The sequence below is a fragment of the Lepidothrix coronata genome, unplaced genomic scaffold (assembly GCF_001604755.1).
Source record: "Lepidothrix coronata isolate B3197 unplaced genomic scaffold, Lepidothrix_coronata-1.0 Scaffold103, whole genome shotgun sequence".
NCBI classification, from domain to species: Eukaryota; Metazoa; Chordata; class Aves; order Passeriformes; family Pipridae; genus Lepidothrix; species Lepidothrix coronata.
In genome coordinates, this window is record NW_016690283.1 from 1345628 (window position 1) to 1367871 (window position 22244).

At 35.5% G+C, this 22244-nt stretch overlaps 1 protein-coding gene across 3 annotated transcripts in view; it reads left to right on the forward strand.

Moving 5' to 3' along the window:
- PTPN4 (protein tyrosine phosphatase, non-receptor type 4) overlaps positions 1–22010 on the forward strand; it is a 113233-nt gene extending 91223 nt beyond the window's left edge. The window contains exons 19-28 of one of the 3 annotated variants that reach the window (XR_001876203.1): positions 229–385; positions 1694–1860; positions 3294–3384; positions 3470–3531; positions 4270–4416; positions 6039–6155; positions 6766–6894; positions 8356–8504; positions 11238–11373; positions 13919–20516. Coding sequence is in view for 2 of the 3 variants with exons in the window: in XM_017823508.1 (XP_017678997.1) it covers positions 229–385; positions 1694–1860; positions 3294–3384; positions 3470–3531; positions 4270–4416; positions 6766–6894; positions 8356–8504; positions 11238–11373; positions 13919–14005 (1125 nt within the window). In the remaining variant the exon portion in view is untranslated. Of the gene's footprint in view, positions 1–228; positions 386–1693; positions 1861–3293; positions 3385–3469; positions 3532–4269; positions 4417–6038; positions 6156–6765; positions 6895–8355; positions 8505–11237; positions 11374–13918; positions 20517–21937 lie in introns of those variants that run through there. The other 2 variants (XM_017823509.1, XM_017823508.1) reach the window with 2 other exon arrangements.
- The last annotated feature ends 234 nt before the right edge of the window (positions 22011–22244 follow it).

Below are 22244 nucleotides of genomic sequence, written 5' to 3' on the forward strand. Positions count from 1 at the left end.
TACAATGACAGTCATCTGCCAGCTGCAAATGGGTTTGTTCATGTGAATGGTACTGCCTATGTATTGTGTAACATGTTTGTCATTTGAATACAGAGCAGCAAACCATGGGAACTAGGCTGTTAGGGTTCAGGACTCCAAGTATAGTTACTTGGACTTGGTACTTTAATGTTATAAACTGGTAATGGCTTGTGTTACAGATGGTTTGGGTTTATTCCCTCCTCCTTGCAGGCTGATCTCTGTGTCCCTCGTTTGAATGAAGGCGACCAGGTTGTACTGATTAACGGCAGGGATATAGCAGAACATACCCATGATCAAGTTGTAATGTTTATTAAAGCGAGCTGTGAGAGACACTCAGGGGAACTTGTGCTCCTAGTTAGACCCAATGGTAAGTAGTTTGTACATCATCATAAAAAAAGAATCCACACCTTGCTCTCATTTCCTAACCTCCATTTTGTGTCCTGGGATGGAATGCTTAGCATGTAAGAAAGAACTCCTGTCCTTGAAAAGAAATTGCATCAATACAGTGTATTGATCCCATGCTCTAAGGAGCTGTGTGTAGGTAAGTGTTGAAAACTAATCAAAAAGTCAGACATCAAGTATTTCTAACAGAGAGCTAATTTAAATTTTGTTCTCATTCTCATTGATAAAAATGTCCAGAAAGCTATATGGATATTCAATGTATTTCGTGAGGTTATTGTTATTCCCTTAAGGAAAATAAAAACCAAGCTCAAACAAACAAAAAACCCCTCACCAAATATTCAGTGTTTGGATGACTTTGGAGGTCAATATATGCAAAATCCTTCCATACTTTTTTAAAATAATACCAAACCAGTGGTAACATTTCTACCTGAGGAGGCTTAATAGAAGTGCTAAAATGCAGTCTAAATAAAAGCTTGCACAATATATTCACAAAATACACTGTTGGACCATACCCAGCAGATGGGCACTGGATTTAATTCTGCTGCACATCCCAATTATAGTACAGTTGGAGAGGAAAAAGCAAAATGAGAAACAATGATGTTTAATTGGAGTAGTTGAAATTACTTCAGCAGAATACCTCAGCCAACTCATCAAAAAAATTTCCTTTATTCACTTATTTGCACTCCCCACTTACTTGTACTCTCATTCTGTGTGTAAGTTCTCTTGCAGCTTTTGCGTGCTTACTTTCTTTCTCAGATAAAATTACTAGCTTTGTTTGCAAATTTACTAAAACAGTTACCCCTTGTGTGTTGATTAACTTTGGATTAAAGCATGTGAGTTATAGAAGTGAGGAGTTACCAGTGTCCTCCTTTGTGGTCATGGGATATAATTTAAAAACAAGCTTTTGAACAGTGTGTGTCTCTGTTCATATAATAGAAGATGCATATTGTTTCTGATGTGAGACAGATTAGGGATTTATATCAGACAAGGCAGGGGCATAACGTTAGTTTTGATCAAAATTTTAGCTGTCAGTGATGTGCTTTCACTTAAAATTACTACTAAACCAAGAAAATAGTTTTATCATGAATTATAATGATCAGCAAAGGCTCCTTGTCCTTACTGATTGAGACTAAAATCAGTCTGCTAATAAATGTGGATTTTTCTACAGGAGGAACATTTGGGCATTTTGCTTTTTTAAATAAATTACTTAGAGCTAATGTTACTTGTCAAACAGGATGTTCAGTCAGAGCATTCACACCTTTGCTTGTTCTAGCTGTCTATGATGTTGTGGAAGAGAAGCTGGAGAGCGAGCCTGACTTCCAGTACATCCCTGAGAAATCTCCACTCGATGGTGTCCATCAGGACGATAATGCTCTGAGGGAATCCATGATTCAGTTAGCAGAGGGGCTTATCACTGGAACTGTCTTGGCTCAGTTTGATGTGAGTACTGTGTTGCCTGTACCTGTGTGCAAGTTCCAAGTCTCTTGGAATAGTAATTATTTTAAACAAAGCAGATTTCAGTTAAATTTCAGTAGTGTCAGTGTCTTTTAGGAAAACAATTGTCTTACACTCTCAAAGAGAAAAATAACCAAAGAAAAAGTCTATCCTGTATGGTATGTGCAAACTTACAAATACCTAATACCAGTTTTTAGTGTTACGAATAGCTTTATCGATTACTTACACTTTTTGTGGTTATCAGGAACATGGTAATAAAATACTTTCATTGAGATAAAGACTGAAGAATGTCTACAAATATGTGTTCTGTACTCAGACTTTCACTGCCTATCTAAGTTGCTGTAGGAACTGAATGACACCTGAGCTGTTGACATTTTATGAACATTCATAATGAGGGAAGGTAAAATAACCAATGGAAAATACAATCCTAATCTTAAGGGTTGATGTAACTATGTCTTTTATAAATAGTTGGGGTTTAATGACTTATTTCAGGACAGTAGTGCACTTCCTGTGGGGCCCTAAAAGGCTGATTGCCATAGTCTTTCTTTAGCACCAACTCCTGCCTTGGAGATAGTCCATCTTTAATGCAGGAGATCAAGTGGCCTAAAGCAGGAAAGCAGGTTTGTAAAACACAGCAGTGTGAATTCTGTGAATTCCTCACCAAATGGAGACCTAACATTTTATTATGCAACATATATTTATAAAATATAGAGCTGTGGTAAAATTTACTTTTATATATAGAAAGAACAGATTTTTTCAAAGGTATTTAAAATTCTCCTTAAACATACATTTTCAGTCTCCCTAGCAGGTTGAGAAGTTTTTGAAGTGCTTTTTATTGAACCTGGATCATTTCACTGATATTGTTTGTAGCACAAGGGTTGTGGCAGTGCATGACTAAAGCATGGGAGGGCAAGAACTTCTCAAAGGAGATTTTGTGCAGGAAAAGCATGGGATAACCCAGGATTTGCTCTACAGTTATTGAAATACAGAAGGATATCGTGGGGGGGGGGGCAAAACCCAAGTTAGACAACTGCCATGTGGGCAGATGCCTATAACACAGCACAATCTACTTGCCCCAAATTACCAAGTGGAATGTCATTATCAGTCAATTCCCTTACCAATACACAATATTATTTTTTCTCTGGATTGGTGTTCTTATGGAAACTTGAAATTTACTGTTCAGTTTGTCTTTAAGCAACTTGTGGCTACGTCTTGATCGTTTTCAGTGATCCCACCGCATAACTAAATTTGTAATGCTTTCTTTTTAAAAGTATTTTAGTGAAAGTTGAAGCTACTGTTACTTAGTAGTTTATGTTCTAATAAGTACCTGGTTTTAGAAAAAAATTCTCTTTAGGCAAATATTATAATAATGGCTCTATTGCATCTGTGATGTTCTGACCATCAGTTTTGTCTTTTAGCAATTGTATAGGAAAAAGCCTGGAATGACAATGTCTTGTGCCAGATTACCTCAAAACATTTCCAAAAATAGATACAGAGACATTTCGCCTTGTAAGTATGTCTGTTCGTGTATGTGCTCTAAAAGTATTTTGCTGTGGTTGGTAATTAAGTAACAGATTTCTAAAACTCTTTTCAGATGATGCTACACGGGTTATTTTAAAAAGTAATGAAGATTACATCAATGCAAATTATATAAACGTGAGTAGTATTTTTCAAAAGCACTTCTGACAATAATTTTGCAGTTTTCCATTGAAAAAATTCATTAAATAATTCCTTTTTTCCTTCATAAATCTAGTTCAGCCTAGAATGGCTGCTAAACCTGTAAGTCAAATGGTTTGAAATTTTATTGTAGATATAGTTACTTCCTAATGTTTTGTGGCAGGTGTTTTCATAAGTGCTAAAGTCTAGCCCTGCATTCAAATGTGAAAAAATGTTAACAGAAGCCCTCTCTAGAGGAATTAGTTCTTCTTTGCTGATTACATTTGTGACACTAGTGTTCAACATCAGTAAAGTCTAATCTGGCAGCACTTTCTTTTGCATCTTTTTTTTTCATTGTTAGTAACAACAAAATTACAGCTACTTATTTTACAGAAATTAAATTTTGAGATCAATGTTTTAAAAGCTAGTGTCAAAACCCCACGGAGTAAGAAATGTTTGCACCTGAATTATTTGCCAACTGCTCTATCATTTCTGTTTTCAACCATTGATCTTGATTATGGCAAATACATAACTATCAGTTAATATGTTAAGTATACTTGAATCTTTGTAGTAATTTTTCCTGAAACACTTAGAGAATTTTTATCTGTACCAGTCCATATTTACTAGCCTTAAGAAAGAGAATTAATGTCATGAATGCTTTTTTATTGTATTAATAATGTTTGATGCCTGACTTCCGTTTGTTATAGGAATTGAAATAATGACTTTGTCTTCTCTTAGATGGAAATCCCTTCTTCCACAATAATAAACCAGTACATTGCTTGTCAAGGTCCGTTACCAAACACGTGTCCTGATTTTTGGCAGATGACTTGGGAGCAAGGCTCATCTATGGTTGTAATGTTAACAACTCAAGTTGAACGGGGCAGAGTAAGTAAAACATTTCCTGAAATACCACTGGCATAATCTTAAAATACTGTTGGTGATTAGCCTTTAAAAGAGTAGACGAATATACTATTATGGCATACTATATATATATACTATATACTATACTATATATGGCAATGTGACAAGGGGATAAGGGGAAATGATTTTAAACTAAAAGAGTGTAAATTTAGACCAGCTGTAAGGAAGAGATTTTACAATGATGATGGTAAGACACTGGCACAAGTTGCCCAGAGAGGTGGTGGATGCCCCATCCCTGGAAACACTGAAGGTCGAATTAGATGGGGCTCTGAACAACCTGATCTAGCTGGAAATGCCCCTGCTCATTGCAGGGGGGTTGGACTGGATGGCCTTTGAAGGTCCCATCCAACCTAAACTGTTCTAGGATTCTATAACCTTTTTTCATAAGGGTAGTGCCTTCCTAGTACTTTTGCAATGATGACTCTTAGATTTTAAACCTTTGGATGTTATTAATGAAGCTAATATTTAAACTTTGTTCAGTTCTGAAATGCATTGAAGTCTTCTTGTATTTTTTAAAATATCTTTAGGCTGCTTTGTTTGATTCTTTGTTGTAAAGTGAAAAGCAACTAGAATTTACCTTCATAGAATTTTTTCTCCAAACTTCACATGAAGGAACTCCAAGAAGTTTAATGTTTTCATAGATTAGTTCTTTGATAGGTAGTGAAATTAATTTTTATGACACCCTAACACAGCTTTTAATGTTAAGATCCCATGCCTGGATGACTGTCTTATCAAGGATTCTCTTAAAACTTGAAATCTAAGATTTTCCATAAAATGTTATTCTGTGGCTATAAACATTTGTTTAACCATATGAAAGAATCATTGTCCTTTAATTTCCATATAAAATGTGTAAAAATAGAGTACTACTAATAAAGTAATTAGAGTTATGAATTACTAAAAATAATTGTGTATGGTGCTGTAAAAGGCCTTGGGTGTATTTTGTGGTTTGTTTGGTTTTGGTTTTGTTTTAAACTGTAGTTTCTCCTTAATAGCTTTGGGTTTTATGCAGTTTTATCCTTTGGAGACAGGCAAAACAATCAAGTCTGGTAATACATGCAGTGTAATTCCGCAGTTACTGAGTTTATAGTCTGGAGCATTCAGAGTAGCACTGGCTGGTTAAGTGTGTGGACAGAAATGACAGTCTGGAAAAACAGTGTAGTGGAATTCCTCCACACTCAGGATTTCTTTTGAAGATAGATTTATAGTAGGTTTTAGTTGTTCTGATCAACTCAGACTGTAGTTCAGCTGTCTGTATATATTCTGAGTTTTTAACAACCATATATTTGCTGGGAGGTCAGGCCTATAAATACAATTAAAATAATTGAAGGGGAGTTGCAGCATTTTTAAACCATTTTTCAGTGACTCAGTGTTTGGATGATGCTGCCTGCTCCCAGATAAACATGATTAGAGGGAATTTCAGTACAAGTGCCCTTTTAATTTGAGTTTTCTTTGCAGATCTGCTAAGAACAGACTTGCAATAGCAGTTCTCTGAGGTTCCCCCACCCCTTCGATAATGATATTTGTGGAGTTCTTTGGAGAGCTGCTTAATAATGAAATAAAAGGACTTATCTGTCTTATACCCATAGGCAGACTCCCTGCTCTAAAGCTGATCATGAGGCTACTGACATCACTATCACTGCATGCCGGGATGTCTCAGTGGAGCAGGAAGTCTGCAAATCTGGCTGCTCTTAAAGAATCGCCAGGTGGGTTGGAAACACAAAAGTACACTTGAGCTGAAATTACCTCTGTAATTAGGCATTTAAGCCATTTATCAGAAAATAGTAGTGTTTGAAGTTTTCATTCATATTTGATGACTTGATCGAGAGTCTTTGAAGTCCACCATCTTCATCCCCCTAATTTCTGCATTAGCTTAGCAACTTTTTTGTTGCTTATCTCTTTTTTTTTTTTTTTTGTCATTTGTTCTTTTCCCATATAAATGTGCTTTGAGAAGGACAGATCAGGATTTTGGAGGTCAGAAATGTTTACAAAGCAGCATCTTTGTCACTCAAGTGTTAAAATGGGATATTTATAGATAAATTTTGTAAAAATTATAATGAAAGTTAAAGGCATCTATCTTCAGTTAAACTAACTGCAAGATCTGGTGCATGTGTCCTCTTGAAAAGAGAACCAGGAAATCTCTGTGAGACTTTATTTTATACAGTAATTAGGTAGCAGTCTATTTGGTAAGTAAATTAATAGTGATTACAAAATGATCAAAGTAATCTTTAATGAACACAGGTATAAAAACTAGAGAGGATGAAAATAATACTCTGAATTTAAACACAGGCATCTTTAAAAATGTGTTGACTTTAGGTTAAATGCCATCAGTACTGGCCAGAGCCATCAGGAAGCTCATCATATGGGAACTTCCAGATTACCTGCCATTCAGAAGAAGGAAATCCTGCTTATGTCTTTCGAGAAATGACATTGACTAATCTGGAGGTAAAATCATACTATATTTTTATGTATTAATCTACAGAATCCTTGCATACTGGCTAAAACGTACTTAATCAGACTTTTCAACTTGATGGCATATCCATATAAATAGAACTGTTTATTTCTAGAAGCATTTAGAAAACTACTCATATTGTCATGTATTTACCTAGTATAAATTCTGCTCTTAGAATGATAACAAACCTTTCATAAGCAAAAATATCACAGACTCATTCTCCCTAATCATATTAATTGGTTTTAAATCACATAAAAGATACACTATTTGTCTTAAAAGTCATTACTGGTGTCTTTCGTGCTCTGGCCAAAGAAAAAGAGTATTTAAAGAAGTTGAGAACCTTGTTATTCCCTGGATGTTTTCAGAACACGAGACACTAGAGGTATTTCATCATCGCAACTGGAAGTCTGTCTTTGTAGAGGCAAACAGGTCTTAGTAATTCTATCTTGAAGAATATGTGAAAGTAGATGGAAGATAAATCCTGCTGAGAGAAAGATGAATGGGAATTGATGACTACATGTAAACAAGAAGCTTAACATGCATTGCATGATTTTCAGGGCATGTGTAGTTTTCAGAGACTTCCCAGCTAGCATTTCAATCTCAGAAATGTTTGGAAATGAGTATCTGGAATTTAGTTCACATACTCATTTCTGACTGCTTGAGTTACCAGATGAGAGGACAGTTTTATAGAGCTGCCTTTTAGTTGATTTTCAGTTAAAATTCCTTCTCTGTGTCCTGTTGAGACAATTGCTCATCTGTTATCAGCAGTGGAACCTCTGTAAATGAGTCAGTGCCTAAAGGCTATTTAAAGTGCAGTAACTCCTGCTCTTTGAAATGCTGCTCTTACTCTGGTTGTCCAGCCTGTCTCCTCCACTAACCAGAGGCTTACTGATTATATTTGTGATATTAGAGCAAGGACAGGAGGGAGTGGAAAACAAAGTCATTCTGCATCTTAGGTGTAGTATGCAGGGTAAAAATAAGAGATGCAGATAAAGCCAAAACAATGCTGCTGTTCACACAGGGTCTGAAGGAAAGCTTCTGTCTGACAGCCCTGCCTCTTCCCTCCCTACCCCAGTTCAGTTGTTTGATCTAGATAGTACCTCTCTCTGTTGAATTTGGTTTGCTCAGAATTTGACCACCTTCTTGTAGTGTTCAGTTAAATTGTTGGTATCCCTGAACCACTTTGCTATTACATGACACGTAATTTTTTAACCTTGAAGATGTAAACATTTGTGGATTGCCTTTTTTGTTTTTAAGCAAAAAAAAAAAAGTAATTACAAAATCCAGGATGACGAATGGTTAATAAAGTGCTGCTAGTTGCCTGAAGCCACTTTTATTATGGGTAAAAATTGTTATAAATGTAATATTGATTTTTTTTTTAATCATTGGTTTTGGCTTTTTTTTTTTTAATGGGACCTGAATTACCCTGGAATAAACTTTTTGTTTCTGATTAGAAAGAGGAAAGCCGCCAGCTAACCCAAATCCAGTATATAGCATGGCCTGATCATGGGGTTCCTGATGATTCCAGCGACTTCCTAGATTTTGTGTGTCTAGTGCGAAAGAAGAGGGCTGGCAGAGAAGAACCCGTTGTTGTTCACTGCAGGTATTGATTTTTTTTCCAACTTTATTAAATCATCAAACTGAACTTATTTATCATCAAATGCTTTGTTGTTGAAATAAATTGTGTCTGCTTTGGGGATAACAGGAAAACTCAACATTGAAATTAAACAAATATTGAACATGGTAATCACATTTAAAAATTTTAAATATCTACATGCGTTGATCTGTGCAGGGATTTTGCTGAAGTGTTTTGTTTTGTTCACAGTTTAAATGCTTATGTTAACAGTCTACATAATAGAAATGGCAAAAGGTACTTGGTAACCACAAGGAATAGGTTTCTATTCTACAAAGCTCCAAAATAGCAGTATAAATGATTCATAGTGGAAAACATGGGTTGTTTATGCAATGATCAATTAAAAGATATTTTCTCTCAAGTCTTTGCTCTTAGACTACCTGATCTTTTGATACATTGAGCCGTTTTTCTCAACAATTTAATTTTGTCATGAATTAAAATAACTGTTATTCAGATCTTTATGTGCACATGAAATGTGAGGTTTGCTTTTGTGAAATATTTTTTGATAGCATTCTACATTCCTATAGTGAATTTCAAAATCTTAAGACTTTAAAATACCTAATTAGCGAACTAGAATAATACATAATATTTTCAAATGAACATATGCTATCACAATTCTTGGTAAACATTTATATGAATAATATTTGACCTCTAAATTCCTGAATACTCCCCAGACAGTGTTCCTGAGCCAGAAGTGTATCGTTCTTGTTTCAGAGAGAAACTGAGAAGTGTAAGGGATAAAATTAATTTAAAGACTACAAGTAAACTTAGACATTTATTGAAGAAGATGAGAGAAAAAGGTTTTCTCTTTTTAACACTTTGTGTATCAGAAATTGTATTTCATTGTGTTTGCTCTCTTCTGCTTTAGGTGGTTCAGGGTGAATCTTACTGACTAGGGAAGCTAGTACCAGAATGACACTCTCAGTTGATGTTGTTTCTTAGCTTCCATTATTGATACACTTTTTGTTAATATGGTTGTGGAAAAATGGTGAAAATAGCAGCCAAATACAACTTCTATGATATAAAGTGTGCCATCTGCAGAGAAACGGGAACAACAACGTTGGAGAGTAGGAACAGTTTCATTCATGTCAAGGAGGCACCAGTTCAGCTCCACACTGATAATTTCAATTTATAATTGAAACTTGTATAAAAGTTTTATGTTTCACAGAAGAAAAGAGATAGAATATCACAGTTCAGCATAATTTACTTAATTGGCCCAACTTGATGGCTTTTGGGAAGTATAACCAAATTCCAGCAGAGAGTCAAGCAGAAGGAGCCCAGGTGTTCCTCCATATGGTGCATGCACACTATTTTTAGCATCTATTCAATATAATTGGACAAGGCATTAGTGCAATGAAATTTGTTTTCAGAACTAAGCCATCAGCTTTAGTGTGAGGAATCCAAGTAGCCAGTAGAGAGTAGCTTTTGTACAGTAATCATTTCAGAAATAAGCAGTCCAAACCTATAGATTGTAAGGCAACAAAAGCTTTAAGGAATCTGAAAGGTTTTTGTAACATTACATAAAACACTAGTTTCTAGGTTGTGTCATGTGGTTATTTTTATTTTTACAGGGTCTTACTAGTTTTGTTGAACAGTTTCTAATTGTTGTTCTAGGTGAGATGGTAAGCCACCCATCCTGTCTGTGCCCTTCATGATTTTCATGTCCTGTCTCATGTTCCCCTCCATCAGTCAATGATTTACTTTTCCAAGCTGAAGAGTGTTATCCTACCTTATATTTATCATAGGGAAACTATCACATTTTTCATCTTTGTTGTTGCCCTTCTTGAAATCTTTTGAAGTTCTAAAATGACTCACTGGGTTCTTTGACACAACTGTTCTGTTCAGATTTGATAAAACATTCTGCATATGAATTCTATACGTATAAATTCTAGGAATATAAAATGCTCTTGAATCACTTTATATAACCAGCACATTTACATATTGTCCTAAAATTCTCATGACATCACTGTAATATACAGTAGCTTTAATGCCACCTCCTGGACAAAGATTTGAATAGTAGTTTGTCCAGACTTAATTTGAAATTATGCTTCAAAATCAGAACAATTAACTTTCCAAGTTTGGAATGTTTATATTAAGTAATTTAGAAGCAAATACTTTAATTTATTGACTGAAATATTAGTTGTATGAGTTGAGATAATGCTGGCATTTGAAAATATATATTTGGTCCTATATTCCAATATAGAGAAACACTGGTTTAATATTTCAAAAGTGCAACATGAATTTAGAAACTTTGAATTTGATTATCAAGTTTAAGGCTAAATATTCAGTCTTTAAGGCTTGCTACTTGTGGAAAAGTGTAAGTGTATATAAAAGAATTCAGATAAATCTTTAGATTTGTTTTATTTTTAATCTAAATATGATTGTAAGCTGTCTTAACAGTTTTGACATATTGAGATGTATGTGTTATGATACTTCCTTGTCTTGAAGGGATTGCTACTGTGTATTCCTTTTCAATCTATAAAAGTTAGATCTCTATTGTACTTTTTAATACTAAGAAATATTGTCATCCTACAGAGGTTTCTAGTAATTATTCTTTTCCTTATTCTGAAATAGGAATGAACAGGATTTTATCACAATGATCAATCCTGAGAATCCATGAGAAGGAAGGTCTTTAAGTATCAACTGTACTCGACACAAAACTTTGTTTCAATTTCCATTCTGTTTTGTTGTTGCTGTTTTCAGTGCTGGGATTGGCCGGACAGGGGTTCTGATCACTATGGAGACAGCCATGTGTCTCATTGAGTGCAACCAGCCTGTTTATCCATTGGACATTGTGAGAACCATGAGAGATCAAAGAGCCATGATGATCCAAACACCTGTGAGTATCATCCTTGCTGGTTTGTGTTGCAGAACAATAATTTCCTATGATCTAGTCAGATGGATTTTTAATATACTTGCTCTTGATCATATTGCAGAGATCACCTTTAGCCAGTGTAGCTGTAGCCTTAGCTCCAGGCAGAAATAAATTGTTAAGGCTATTGGAAAGAAGCAGTTAACTAAATTTCTACAGAAAAAAACTTGAAAAAAAAAAAGCAGCAGCTGTTTCAGGGATACCTGAATGACAAAAAGGGTCAATTTTCAGCAGTGTAGAAATCACACAGTGGAGAAAGCAGGAGCCTAATGCCTGACAGTAGTATAAAAGCTAAACACAGAAAGATCCAAGACATGCAAGAAAAACCTTCAGTGATGAAATTCAGTGATTTTATATTGCCTTAGTTATAGTGGAAACAAGCCTAAACTGTGCCCTGTACTGACTCAAAGGGAAATAATCAGAGAAATAATATTTTTAAAAATCAGTGTAATTAAATCTGATGCAAGATATATCGAAGTAATTCCAAGTGTATTTAGTCTAAAAACAAAGTGCCTTTCTACCAGGACTCCTTTAGGGCTTTCTTGACATTTGATGTATCTTAAGGTACCAGAAGTTTTCTTGCATCTGTAATATCTAAGTTTTTTGAGATAATTGATATTGCTTTCACATATTATATTTCAAATCTGCAAAAGTTTTAGAACAGATTTAGAAACTTTTTATTTGTACTAGTCAGGTATTGCTCATCTCTGAGAGCAGAGATGTTTACATTGTGTTTACATTTTTAGAAAATATCTAAGAAGGATCTAAAGGTTGAGTTGTATTGCCTTTCAGAAAGAAAAAAAAAAAAGATTTGGACTCTGGGTTGTTTCAATCTTTGACCAGTTCCAGGGTTTTTTTGTTTGTTTTGGTTTTTGTTTTGGTTTTTTTTTTTTTTAAACGAGGAATCAGTTTTATGGTTTTACTCACATATATGGCATTTGAAGAGAAAGTATGTTGAAGGAGAAAAGGCACTATATCCAGTATCAAATCACAATTACCTGAAGGTAGTTACTGTAGTAATTTCATGTCCTTACTGCTGTTCCTCTAATCAAATTTGAATAAACCTTCTGTGTTCTCTAGAGAGTATTGAAGCTCAAAAAAAGTATATATGTGTCTCCATTTCTAGGTCATTAATCATTCAGTGCTGCTGAATTCATGTTCCAGTATTCATGTTTCCCTAAGAAAAAAGTTGTATTATTCAGGTAGCACAGGAAGGATGAGGAAGGTGATCATACATGAAAAATAATAAAGGATGGCTCTTGCTGTTTGTGATAATTCTGCTGTATGAATAGCTATGTCTGTAGCATGTGTAGAGAGGAAGAAAGTTTTATTGGTAAAGATAGGAGTTGCAATGGTAAGGGGTTTAACTGTATTTTTTTCACAGGATGTGCTAAAATTCATCTGGTCTCCTCATTTTTCTTAGAGAACCCAAAATTTTCAAGATTCAGTGAAAAGCAAGTGTTTAGTGCATCAGAGGGAGAAGGGCTAATAAAAGAACTGGTTTTTTTTTTTTTTAAGATTTCATAAACATGAGCTGTTCCAATTTCTCCTCGTCCCGGGTTCGTGTGTCCTGCAGGATTCCCTCGGTGTCCGCACGAGGGCGCTGTGGGAGGCGAGCTCAGGCTCCTTCGGGAGCACTGCGGGCAACACACAGATTTTACACAACTGTATATATAAATTTAACTATTTCATATACATGCGACATTACAGTGAATAATGATTCTAGTACTAAATATGTTAATGTGCCCATTTAAGATCTGCCATCACTAATTACTGGATAGAGAGAGCTGTTCTGACAAGGCAGGTGTGCTGGTGTTCTGACCAGCATATACATACATATATATGTGTATATATAAAAATCCACACGTCGTGCAGGATTCTAAGTTAGTTTTGGTGCTTTGCATTTATTTTTTGTTTTCATTATATTCTCATTTGGTTACTCTTGAGTTTTTTAACTACTATTTTTTTAAAACAAACCATTAGAGGCCTCTGTTTATGCAGGTGCTAGACTTGAATGCATTGAAGAGTTAGACATTATATAATGTTAAGAAACAGGAGTTCTGGCTTTCTAAAATATAAAACAGTTTTCTTTTTTATCAAATTCTAAGAGGGAGGTGCCAGTAACATGCCAGAATCAATGTAAGTATGAAAAAGCACTTTGAAACTATAGTTCCTAAGTCTGAGGGCGTGGAAACATCAGGTCAGTGGAACTTCAGCAAGGAAATACAGAGCAGAAAATTACTAAATAGGTGATGTTGTAATAATAGCACTGGGTTTGTGGGTATGGCTTTTGGCATATATTTCAAAGTGCCATTCATCCTGTTCTTCTGTTGAGAAACAAAATGCTCTGATAAAAAGTTCCTGTTGTATTGTTTCCTAAACTAGCTTTGAAGCACAGTTCAAGTTCTGTCAAGAGAATGGGATGGGGAAATGTTAGAGGCCTTTTCTTCTTCCAAATGACATTTTTCAGTTACATTTCTTTCCTATTTACTGAATCTACTTTCCTTTTCAGAGTCAGTACAGATTTGTATGTGAAGCTATTTTGAAGGTGTATGAAGAAGGGTTTATTAAACCTTTACAAACATCACTGCATAAGTAAAGAGCAAAAAACCTTTGATATCAATTGAGGAATCCTGTCCTCTATAATGAACTGGCAGCATTCTTTGTGCCATAATACTGCTTGCAGGAAATGATAGTGAAGTACAGCAAAGAATTGACAAAGGACTTTGAAAACTTCAGCACTGTTGCACTTTACGTTGAAACAAAATCAGTCTCTGAAACTCTTCTAACTTTCATCTGTTTGAAGACTTTTTTTTCGTGATTTGCTCCGAACAAACCATGAACTGAAAGAACTAATTGTGTTCAGGGTAATCTACGATATTTCATTGTAGTGCCATATACTGCGCTTCTGGTTGAATTGCTACAAACAAGGCTTGGAATTACTTCACTCTGTTTTACACCCATGTCTCTTAAAATGAAAAACAAACGAAAAAATACACTAAGCCATGGTCTTTTTGCAGTGCTAGGTTTATTTACTATGTACAGACTCTCACTGTTTTGTTTTTTACAACATTAGCAATATTGCCAATACTAGATAGATACACACTGCCTACTGATGCAGCACACGTTGTCCTACACCCTTACTAGAGACCAGCTGGTTGTTAGAGGAGAGCTGGCGTTTGTGTTAACCCAGCAGTAGCTGCATAATGCCCACTTACCAGCATCTTGTACAAAATAATAACAATAAAAGTTTAAAAAAAACCCAACATATAAATAAACAGCATTTCTATGACACAGTTTGTGTGTCATACACTGGTGTATTCTGGTTCATGTGACTTCAGATTACGTGATGGGAACTAGTGCATGCATTATGTCTTAACCCCTTAAGTGCCTTGAGACTTACAGCATACATCCAGTGAAAGGCACTCATGATTCCATGGGGGTGGTATTGTCCTGTCATATTTATCTTAATGGGTTCAGATTTTAAAAACGGCCCTTGGTGCTTGGAGTGTGTTACTGCAAGGGGTCATGGAAATACCATTCCCTCTTTCCTTATACAAGTACCTATGTGCTACTCTCCATAGCCAAAGCACCTCTGCCAACTTAATGAATGAGCATTGTATGCTGCTGTGTTGTAATTACGTGAAAAATCTGACACATTCCTTCATTCCTTCCAACTTGTAACTTACTAGCATCTGACTATGAAATGCTAGTAGGTCATTAGAAGCTGATACTTTGTTTTATCCTTTTATTGATAATAGCTGTCTTAGTCAATTAGACATAACTCTTTAATAGCACTGATAATTAAGTTGAACTTAAAATCAGATGTGATTTAATTCCATTCTCTGCTAACTAACTTGTTAAGTCCTCATAGTTGATTTCAAGCCATGTTCGTACAGGTCTGCCTTTTATTTTTTTTTAATTTGTTTTGGGGGTGGGAAGGAGAACACTATGAAGTTATCCCAGAACTTAATTTTGATTTCATGAAGACCCCAGTCGCCTTCTGTTATGCTTGTGCAAAATTGTTCCGGTTGGTATGGGTTGCTTCTTATTTAAGTAGGTAGAAGATTTGTGAGAAATGTCTCTCTGATACAGTATCTGAGCTCATTCTAAAGATGCATAAATGTCCCTGTTTTTTAATATTTTTCCAGTATAGGAGAAACCAAGTCAGAAGCAAGGTATCCAGTGTAATATACTGTAAGGAAAAAATCAGTCACTTCTTTGACTGCCCTGTGACAACATAACTTTGTGCCCTCTATTTAAAAGTTTTAATTTATTGTATTGGTTTCCTGAAAATGTTTATCCATTAAATTTTGTTGTAAGCTATATAGAGCATAGAATTAAAATGGAAAGTTCTACGCTAAATAATTTTTAACTATTGAAGAATTATATTGTATAATATACTGTGTTCTATGGACATTTGAAACAGATCAGCTATGAACTATTCAGTGAAAAGGGATTCAGGCAAAGTGAAATCCTGGCTTATGACTTAGTAATAAACATGAACCACAATGCCAAATGGAAGATAGAGTTTTAAATATTTTTAGAAAACAAAGTAATATTAGGAGGGCTGTGGCCCTGTTACTTATATTTCTAGATTTGATGCTTAAGTCAATATTGTCCCTCAGTGAAAAATAAAATTTACAAGAATCTCTGGATTTGATAAACTGAAAAAGAGTAACATGGTAGCTTTAATCTCACTTATATTTTAAGCCATTTCCAACAAAAGAAAATTCTTCTTTAGAATTCTCCTTTAGCTTCCATGTGATGAGTTATTAGCTGAGTTGCTGGCTAGTTAGAAGGTTATATTAAACTCAGCACTTAATGTCCAAAAAGTAAAATAATTCATCCATTATAGTGAAAGAAATTTTCTTTCTAGTCAAGTTGTAAACAAAGATAGCATTTGCCCTGTTATTCTGAGGGAAATCAGAAATGGAGTTTATAGCAACATTGTATAGTGTTGGTATGTCACATATTTAAATATTCTTATGTAAAGTTGCCAAAGCAGTTTAAGTTCAAAAGTCCCATTTATACCACAATTAAGTGTGGGATATGTATTGGTCATCTGTCATTACAGTTTTAATTACAGACACAGGCAGGAATAATAGGTCTCTTCAAAATCTTCCTCTGCACTGACTTATATTGTATTAACAGTTGCACTGGGGAAAAAATTGGAACAAAGTACCTATTCTTAGTTAATTGGCCATCAGTGGACTCAGTGGCTTTTTGGCTTCTCCAAAGCCAGGATAATGGTAACCAAAAACTGATTAGGAAAGAGAATAGCACTGAAGCCTTTCTGCACCATAAATCAAGTGTTTAAATGTTTCTACCTGTTGTGGTATAAATGGCCTTTAAAATATTTTTATATGGCCAAAAAAAGCAAAACTGCTTAATATTTTACTTTGGGTTATGAAGATCTGTATCATCCTTAAGAGTTTTTTAAAGAAGTTTTTGTATGTTTCATGCTGTACAAAACATGAATGTATCTTACAGACATAATGACTTATAGACCTATATGTGATTGGTGTTATGACTGTTGGATTTTATGAATAATTATTTTCATACCATTTGATTAGGAAAAATGTTGGGTGGGTGTGGGAAAGAGTATGTTTGTAACACTTCCATGATACAAATCCAGTTAAAAAGAAAAAAAAAAAAAGTAGTTTTCATTGTAAATAAGAGCAATATTATGACAATTTTGTGCCAATGTAAAATGTTAAGACTTTTGTTTTTTTCCTTTTAGATTCAGATTGAAAACTACCACTACCATCTCTTGTTTAAAGCGGATTTGAAGGCAGTTTTTTTAGCAGAAAGATATGGGGCTCTGGGGGGAGGGCTTTTGATTGTTTTGGGGGCATTTTTTATTTTTGCTAAATATGGAATAAGATGCAGGTATTCTTTAATAAACCACCTACAGATTGTCAGCCAGTCCACTTTTAGAAATACTCCTTTAGACATCTCAGATAACAGAGAGCTGAAGAATTAATTTATCCTGAATTTGGCAGCATTTGGTATTTTCAATCACTTGCAAGTCTTAAGCAGTAAAATACTGCTTTTATGCCTTTTATTTTTATCTATTCTCTCCCAGTTATGAAAAAGAGAAAGCCTGATTTTTTTTCTCACTACATTTAATGCTCGCTGACATTTCTTCCACATTTCTCTGTTAAATCTTGAAAGCTTATATGCCATATAGATAAAGCAATAACACTTCTTCTAGAAGATCTGATTACAGTCTGGCATGCTATCTATTAAAGAAAGGGTGAGAAAGCAGTTGGGAGATCAAGGAACATGAGGAGTTTGTTATGGAACTTGTGTAGCTGGCAACTTTCCCTGGAGACCTTCCAAAAAGCATCGTGGTACCCATGGACAGGCCAAAGTGCAGCGGACCTGCTGCAGTTGCACTGCCCAGGGAGATGGGAAGGAGGGAAAGCGTGGCATAGAGATGTTGGAGCTCCAGGTACACTGTGGAGCTGAATTATGTGATATTTTTATGCTTATGCAGTGTGTGTGCAGGTGTGTGGGGGATGTTTGATGGCTCAGGGAATTCGCATGAGCATGAAAAACTCGACAGATCCACCAATTCCAAGTGAAAGCGGGTTGTCCTATACATATGCTCTAGTTTTGACTATAGAGCCACTATGCAGGCAATCTTCAAGCCCCTCAGCCCTGAGGATAAAGGGAGAAATTTGATTGTGGTCCAGATGAAAGTTTTGCTTATTTAGACTTCCACCGAGTACAGGAATAGTGCTGTCTAAGGTCGGTTGCAGTCTTTTTTGTAGCTCACATCTCAGGTCTCCAGTTGGCTGAGTTGGGTGTATTTGCCAATTTTAGTACCCATCTTTTGTCTCAAGACTGGAAAAGCTCTTTTCCATTGCTAATTTTAGCACTAGGATCCAGTATTAAAATCTGGTAAAAACATATTTATTGATTAGCTGTGGATCTTGCATGAAATTGCAGGGATTTATAATTAGTGGTGATTGGGAAGCTGCTAGAAGGGAGAAATGGTTGGTTTGTTTCAGTGTAACTGTTCTGTCCAGTCTCAGTTATCCCACTGCAGTTAGAAATCGAAACTCATTTTTTTGTTTAGCAGTCTGCGAAGGAGGCCAGTTCTATATCACTGGATTTTATCTCTGTGCTTGTTGCTCCTACAAGTGTCCATCTTTTCAGTTCATAAGGCTTCTCCAGCTACAAGTTTTGATCTGGTGCATAAAGCTGTAAGCTCTGGCTATTGACTTTGGCATGTTTTGCTTATTGAGTGCCCAGTGGAAAAAAAGGAGACATAAATCTCTCAAAAAAAAAATTCTGAAATTTTCAATTTAAAAAATTTAAACTTTTCGATTAGTAGCATCATTTAAAAAAAGGTCACTAAAATATCTCTGATTCTGGTGTGCTGTAAAATCAACTAAGTTTCCACGGACTGGCTGACAGCTTGTTGGTTGTGGTATTTCGTATTTAGCAAGCTTACGCATTTTAAAGGGTAATTTTTCTTGAAGCGTTTTGATGTTTGAATAGTAGCACTTTATGTCATGCTTACTACTGACTGAACTATTGGACAAAATAAACTGGGGTTGGAGAGAGATGCTTAATGGGTTTCTGTGCAGAGATGATTTGGATTACACCCTGGTACGAATGCTTTCTCTTGTTCCAGCCATTTCTTGTTTATTGTTCATGTGTTTCTGAGGGACCTTCAGAAAATAGATATTAGCAAGATAATTCTGTCATCTCAATTTTCCTGTCTTAAAAAGAATATGAAGCCTGCATTTGGGGTGTGGGAGGAAGGAAACAAAAAGGTGCAAATAGAAGCCTACAGGGTACTTGTAAACCTATCTCTGTGATCTCTCTCAGTGAGCTGCAAATTAGCTATGTTTACTGTAAGTGTTTCTGCTAAGCATTATTTTTAACATTAGATCAATTACCTGGAAATCAGTATTTTTTTTTTTTTACTTAACTTATTTGAATTTTGGTAACTAAAGGTAATGCACAAAGAAGTTTAAAGAAGTCACCCTTTTACACCAAGGCCAGGGGCCTGAGACATGAGTGAAAGGGTTAAACAGTTTACATTGAGCTGTTGTTTTCTTTAACTAGAATATATCCACAAAGACTAGACTATAAATGATCCAGTGTGATTATCTCGGTACATTGAGGCACCACAGGAACAACCCATAATAATCTTACAGGAAAATTAAGGTAAGAGAGTGAAGGTTTTGTCTTATCCGGTGTATCCAGATTTGTTTTCCATTTGGTTTGCTTCATTTACCAGCGATCCCATTTTAACCAGTCAATTTGGCAGGGCTGTTTGTGTAAGGTTTGGGGTTCTTTTCTGTAACAGGTGCTATACTATGTATAAATACAAAGGGAAGAATATTATTTAGATCATTATTAACAATCAGATGGTGGCAATATTTTTGCTAGTTACTTCTGGTAATTAATTTGCATTTCCAGCTGCGGCTTTCAGTTGTCAAATTTCATCTCAGTTTCATACTGCTGAATGATGGACTGCAAGTGTGGAGTAAATCATCTCAGACTTGTACAGCTCTTTTGTTGTTTGGACTAACTCTTGTGTATCTTAATTAACGTTGGGGGGATGCAAAGGTTCTTCCCATAAGTAGACTTTTGCCTATAAATTTGTTTAAAAGCACATGGGGGGGAGGAAAAAAAAAACAAGCCAACAACCTAAATGCACCATCTTGGCTAAGCAGCCGGGGTGTTGATGGCAAATGATTGAAACTTGAAATTGGTCAACACTGGACAATGTGAAAATAAATTCAGCTTTTGTCACTGCAGCTACTGTATGCTTTAAAGGGCCTTATGTATTTGTCCTCATTTTGATAAAATGAAATTTCTTGCCATTAAAATGATACACTAATTTCTACCGAAAACCAGCAGTTCCCAGGATAAATATGCTAATTAACATTTAACAAGTCTTGTTTTAGTCTTAAGTAAAATTTCATTCTATTATGTGAAAAAATGCTGTTATGCATATTTTGTGGATATATTTAATTTCAGTTGACAAATAGTTGTCTAGGTACAGACTTGAAAATATATATATAGTTTACTTGTGGATCTTAATTGTTTAATTGCAAAATAAAGATGTGCTTTAGTAATTTAAAGTTTAATTTTTTGTGTGATTTTCTTGCTACTCTACACACGGTTTTACTGTGCTACATTTATACATGTCTGATGCCAGATGATGTTCACATTGTATTTTACTTCTTGACATTGTATGACATAAATACATCCCTATGGATAGAGCACTAGAAGAGGATGCTAAATTATCAGGAATTAAATTATTTGGTTACAGTGTCAGCCTACATTTTTTTCCATGAATTTATATACTGAAAGTTTTTCTCTAATGGAAGAATAAGTTTTTAATTACCTTTTATACAGTGAGTGATTTGGAGACAGTGTTCAATAGAGATTATAGTCTGATCCCAAAATTGATGGTAATGAGGAATGCTGATGCAAAGAACAAAAATCCCAGATGGAAGCTTGTGATGAAATACTTACTGCCAAAAAGTGGGGGGATGTTCAAAGCATAAGTGGGAAAAGATGATGAGAGGACTTAAAAGGCAAGACAAAAATTTCAGGATGAGCATCTAAGAGATCGCTGTGTGTTCTAAATTTCACTGATTAATGTAGGACTTTAAAGTGAGGACAAGGTGTTTGAAGTACAAAAAGATAAACTAATGGGAAAGAATTTCAAGGAGAAAAACAGAAAAGAGAAATTCAGTAGGAAGGGGTTTGTTTAAACTTGGCATAGGAAGACTGGATGGAAGACAAGTCACAGATGCCACAGCTGAATGTGCATATACTTGGACTGTATAGCACTGAGTAGCAAACAGTGAGGAAGGAGTAGACTGTAATTACACGAAGAGTAGCACGAGGCTGATGTGAAGTATGAAGCACAAAAATGAGCAGAAGTTTGTGTTGCTGAAGCTACAGGAAGGAAACAGGAAGGAAGGAGTTCTTGGTGGCAACATGGGAGCTTGTGAAAGAAGCTCAAATTGAGGAAATAGTTGAAGGTGGTTAGAAAATTTAGGAACAACCTCCAAGAATCAGGGATTTCACCAGAATTCTTTGTGTAATAGGAAAATTTGAATTTGTGTAGATGTAATAGCACGGAGACTCCTATGTATTTACCTCACAGATTTCCACTACAAACTAAGCAGCTTGACATCCAAATGATCAGTTAATTGATCTGCTCTGAGAATTCATCAGATAAATTATAAATTATTTTTTCCACATTAAATACAGTAAGATTTTGTATGGCTTCTTTGGGAACTTTATTGCAAGCTCCCACATGTATTTCATGACAGACTGCCAGGAGCAAGCAAAAGACTGATAAAAAGTATCTTGAATAAATATTCAGGCACGAACCTGAATCTCACCTTTCCCCTAAGCTTGCCTTGCTTCTGCTCGCAGCAGGAGGATTGCTCAGTTGTCAACACAGGTACTTAACATGAAAATCAGCCTGTTGCTTCCTCAGCAAATTGCGGGCAATTACCTGGAAGCTTTTTTTTCTCCATTTTAGCGGCTTACATGACGGTAACTGGGGCTGATTGTGCCACGGCATGGTCCTAATGTGGGTTTCGTTATGCCAGTTCCTCTGCATGGCAGGTGAGTGACTGATTATCTCAGGCCGGGATTGAGAGCTGAGCGTAGAAAATGCTGTGTTATCATTAGCCAAAGTCTCTGCTTTCCCAGCCTGTTATTTATCCTGGGATTTTTAAGGAATTTGGAGCTCTTTTACTCAGAGCTTTGTCACTGTTATCTGGCACTATGCACGCAGAGTTTATATTGCCTTTCCTAAAGTTTTCCATTTGGAGATCTCAAATACT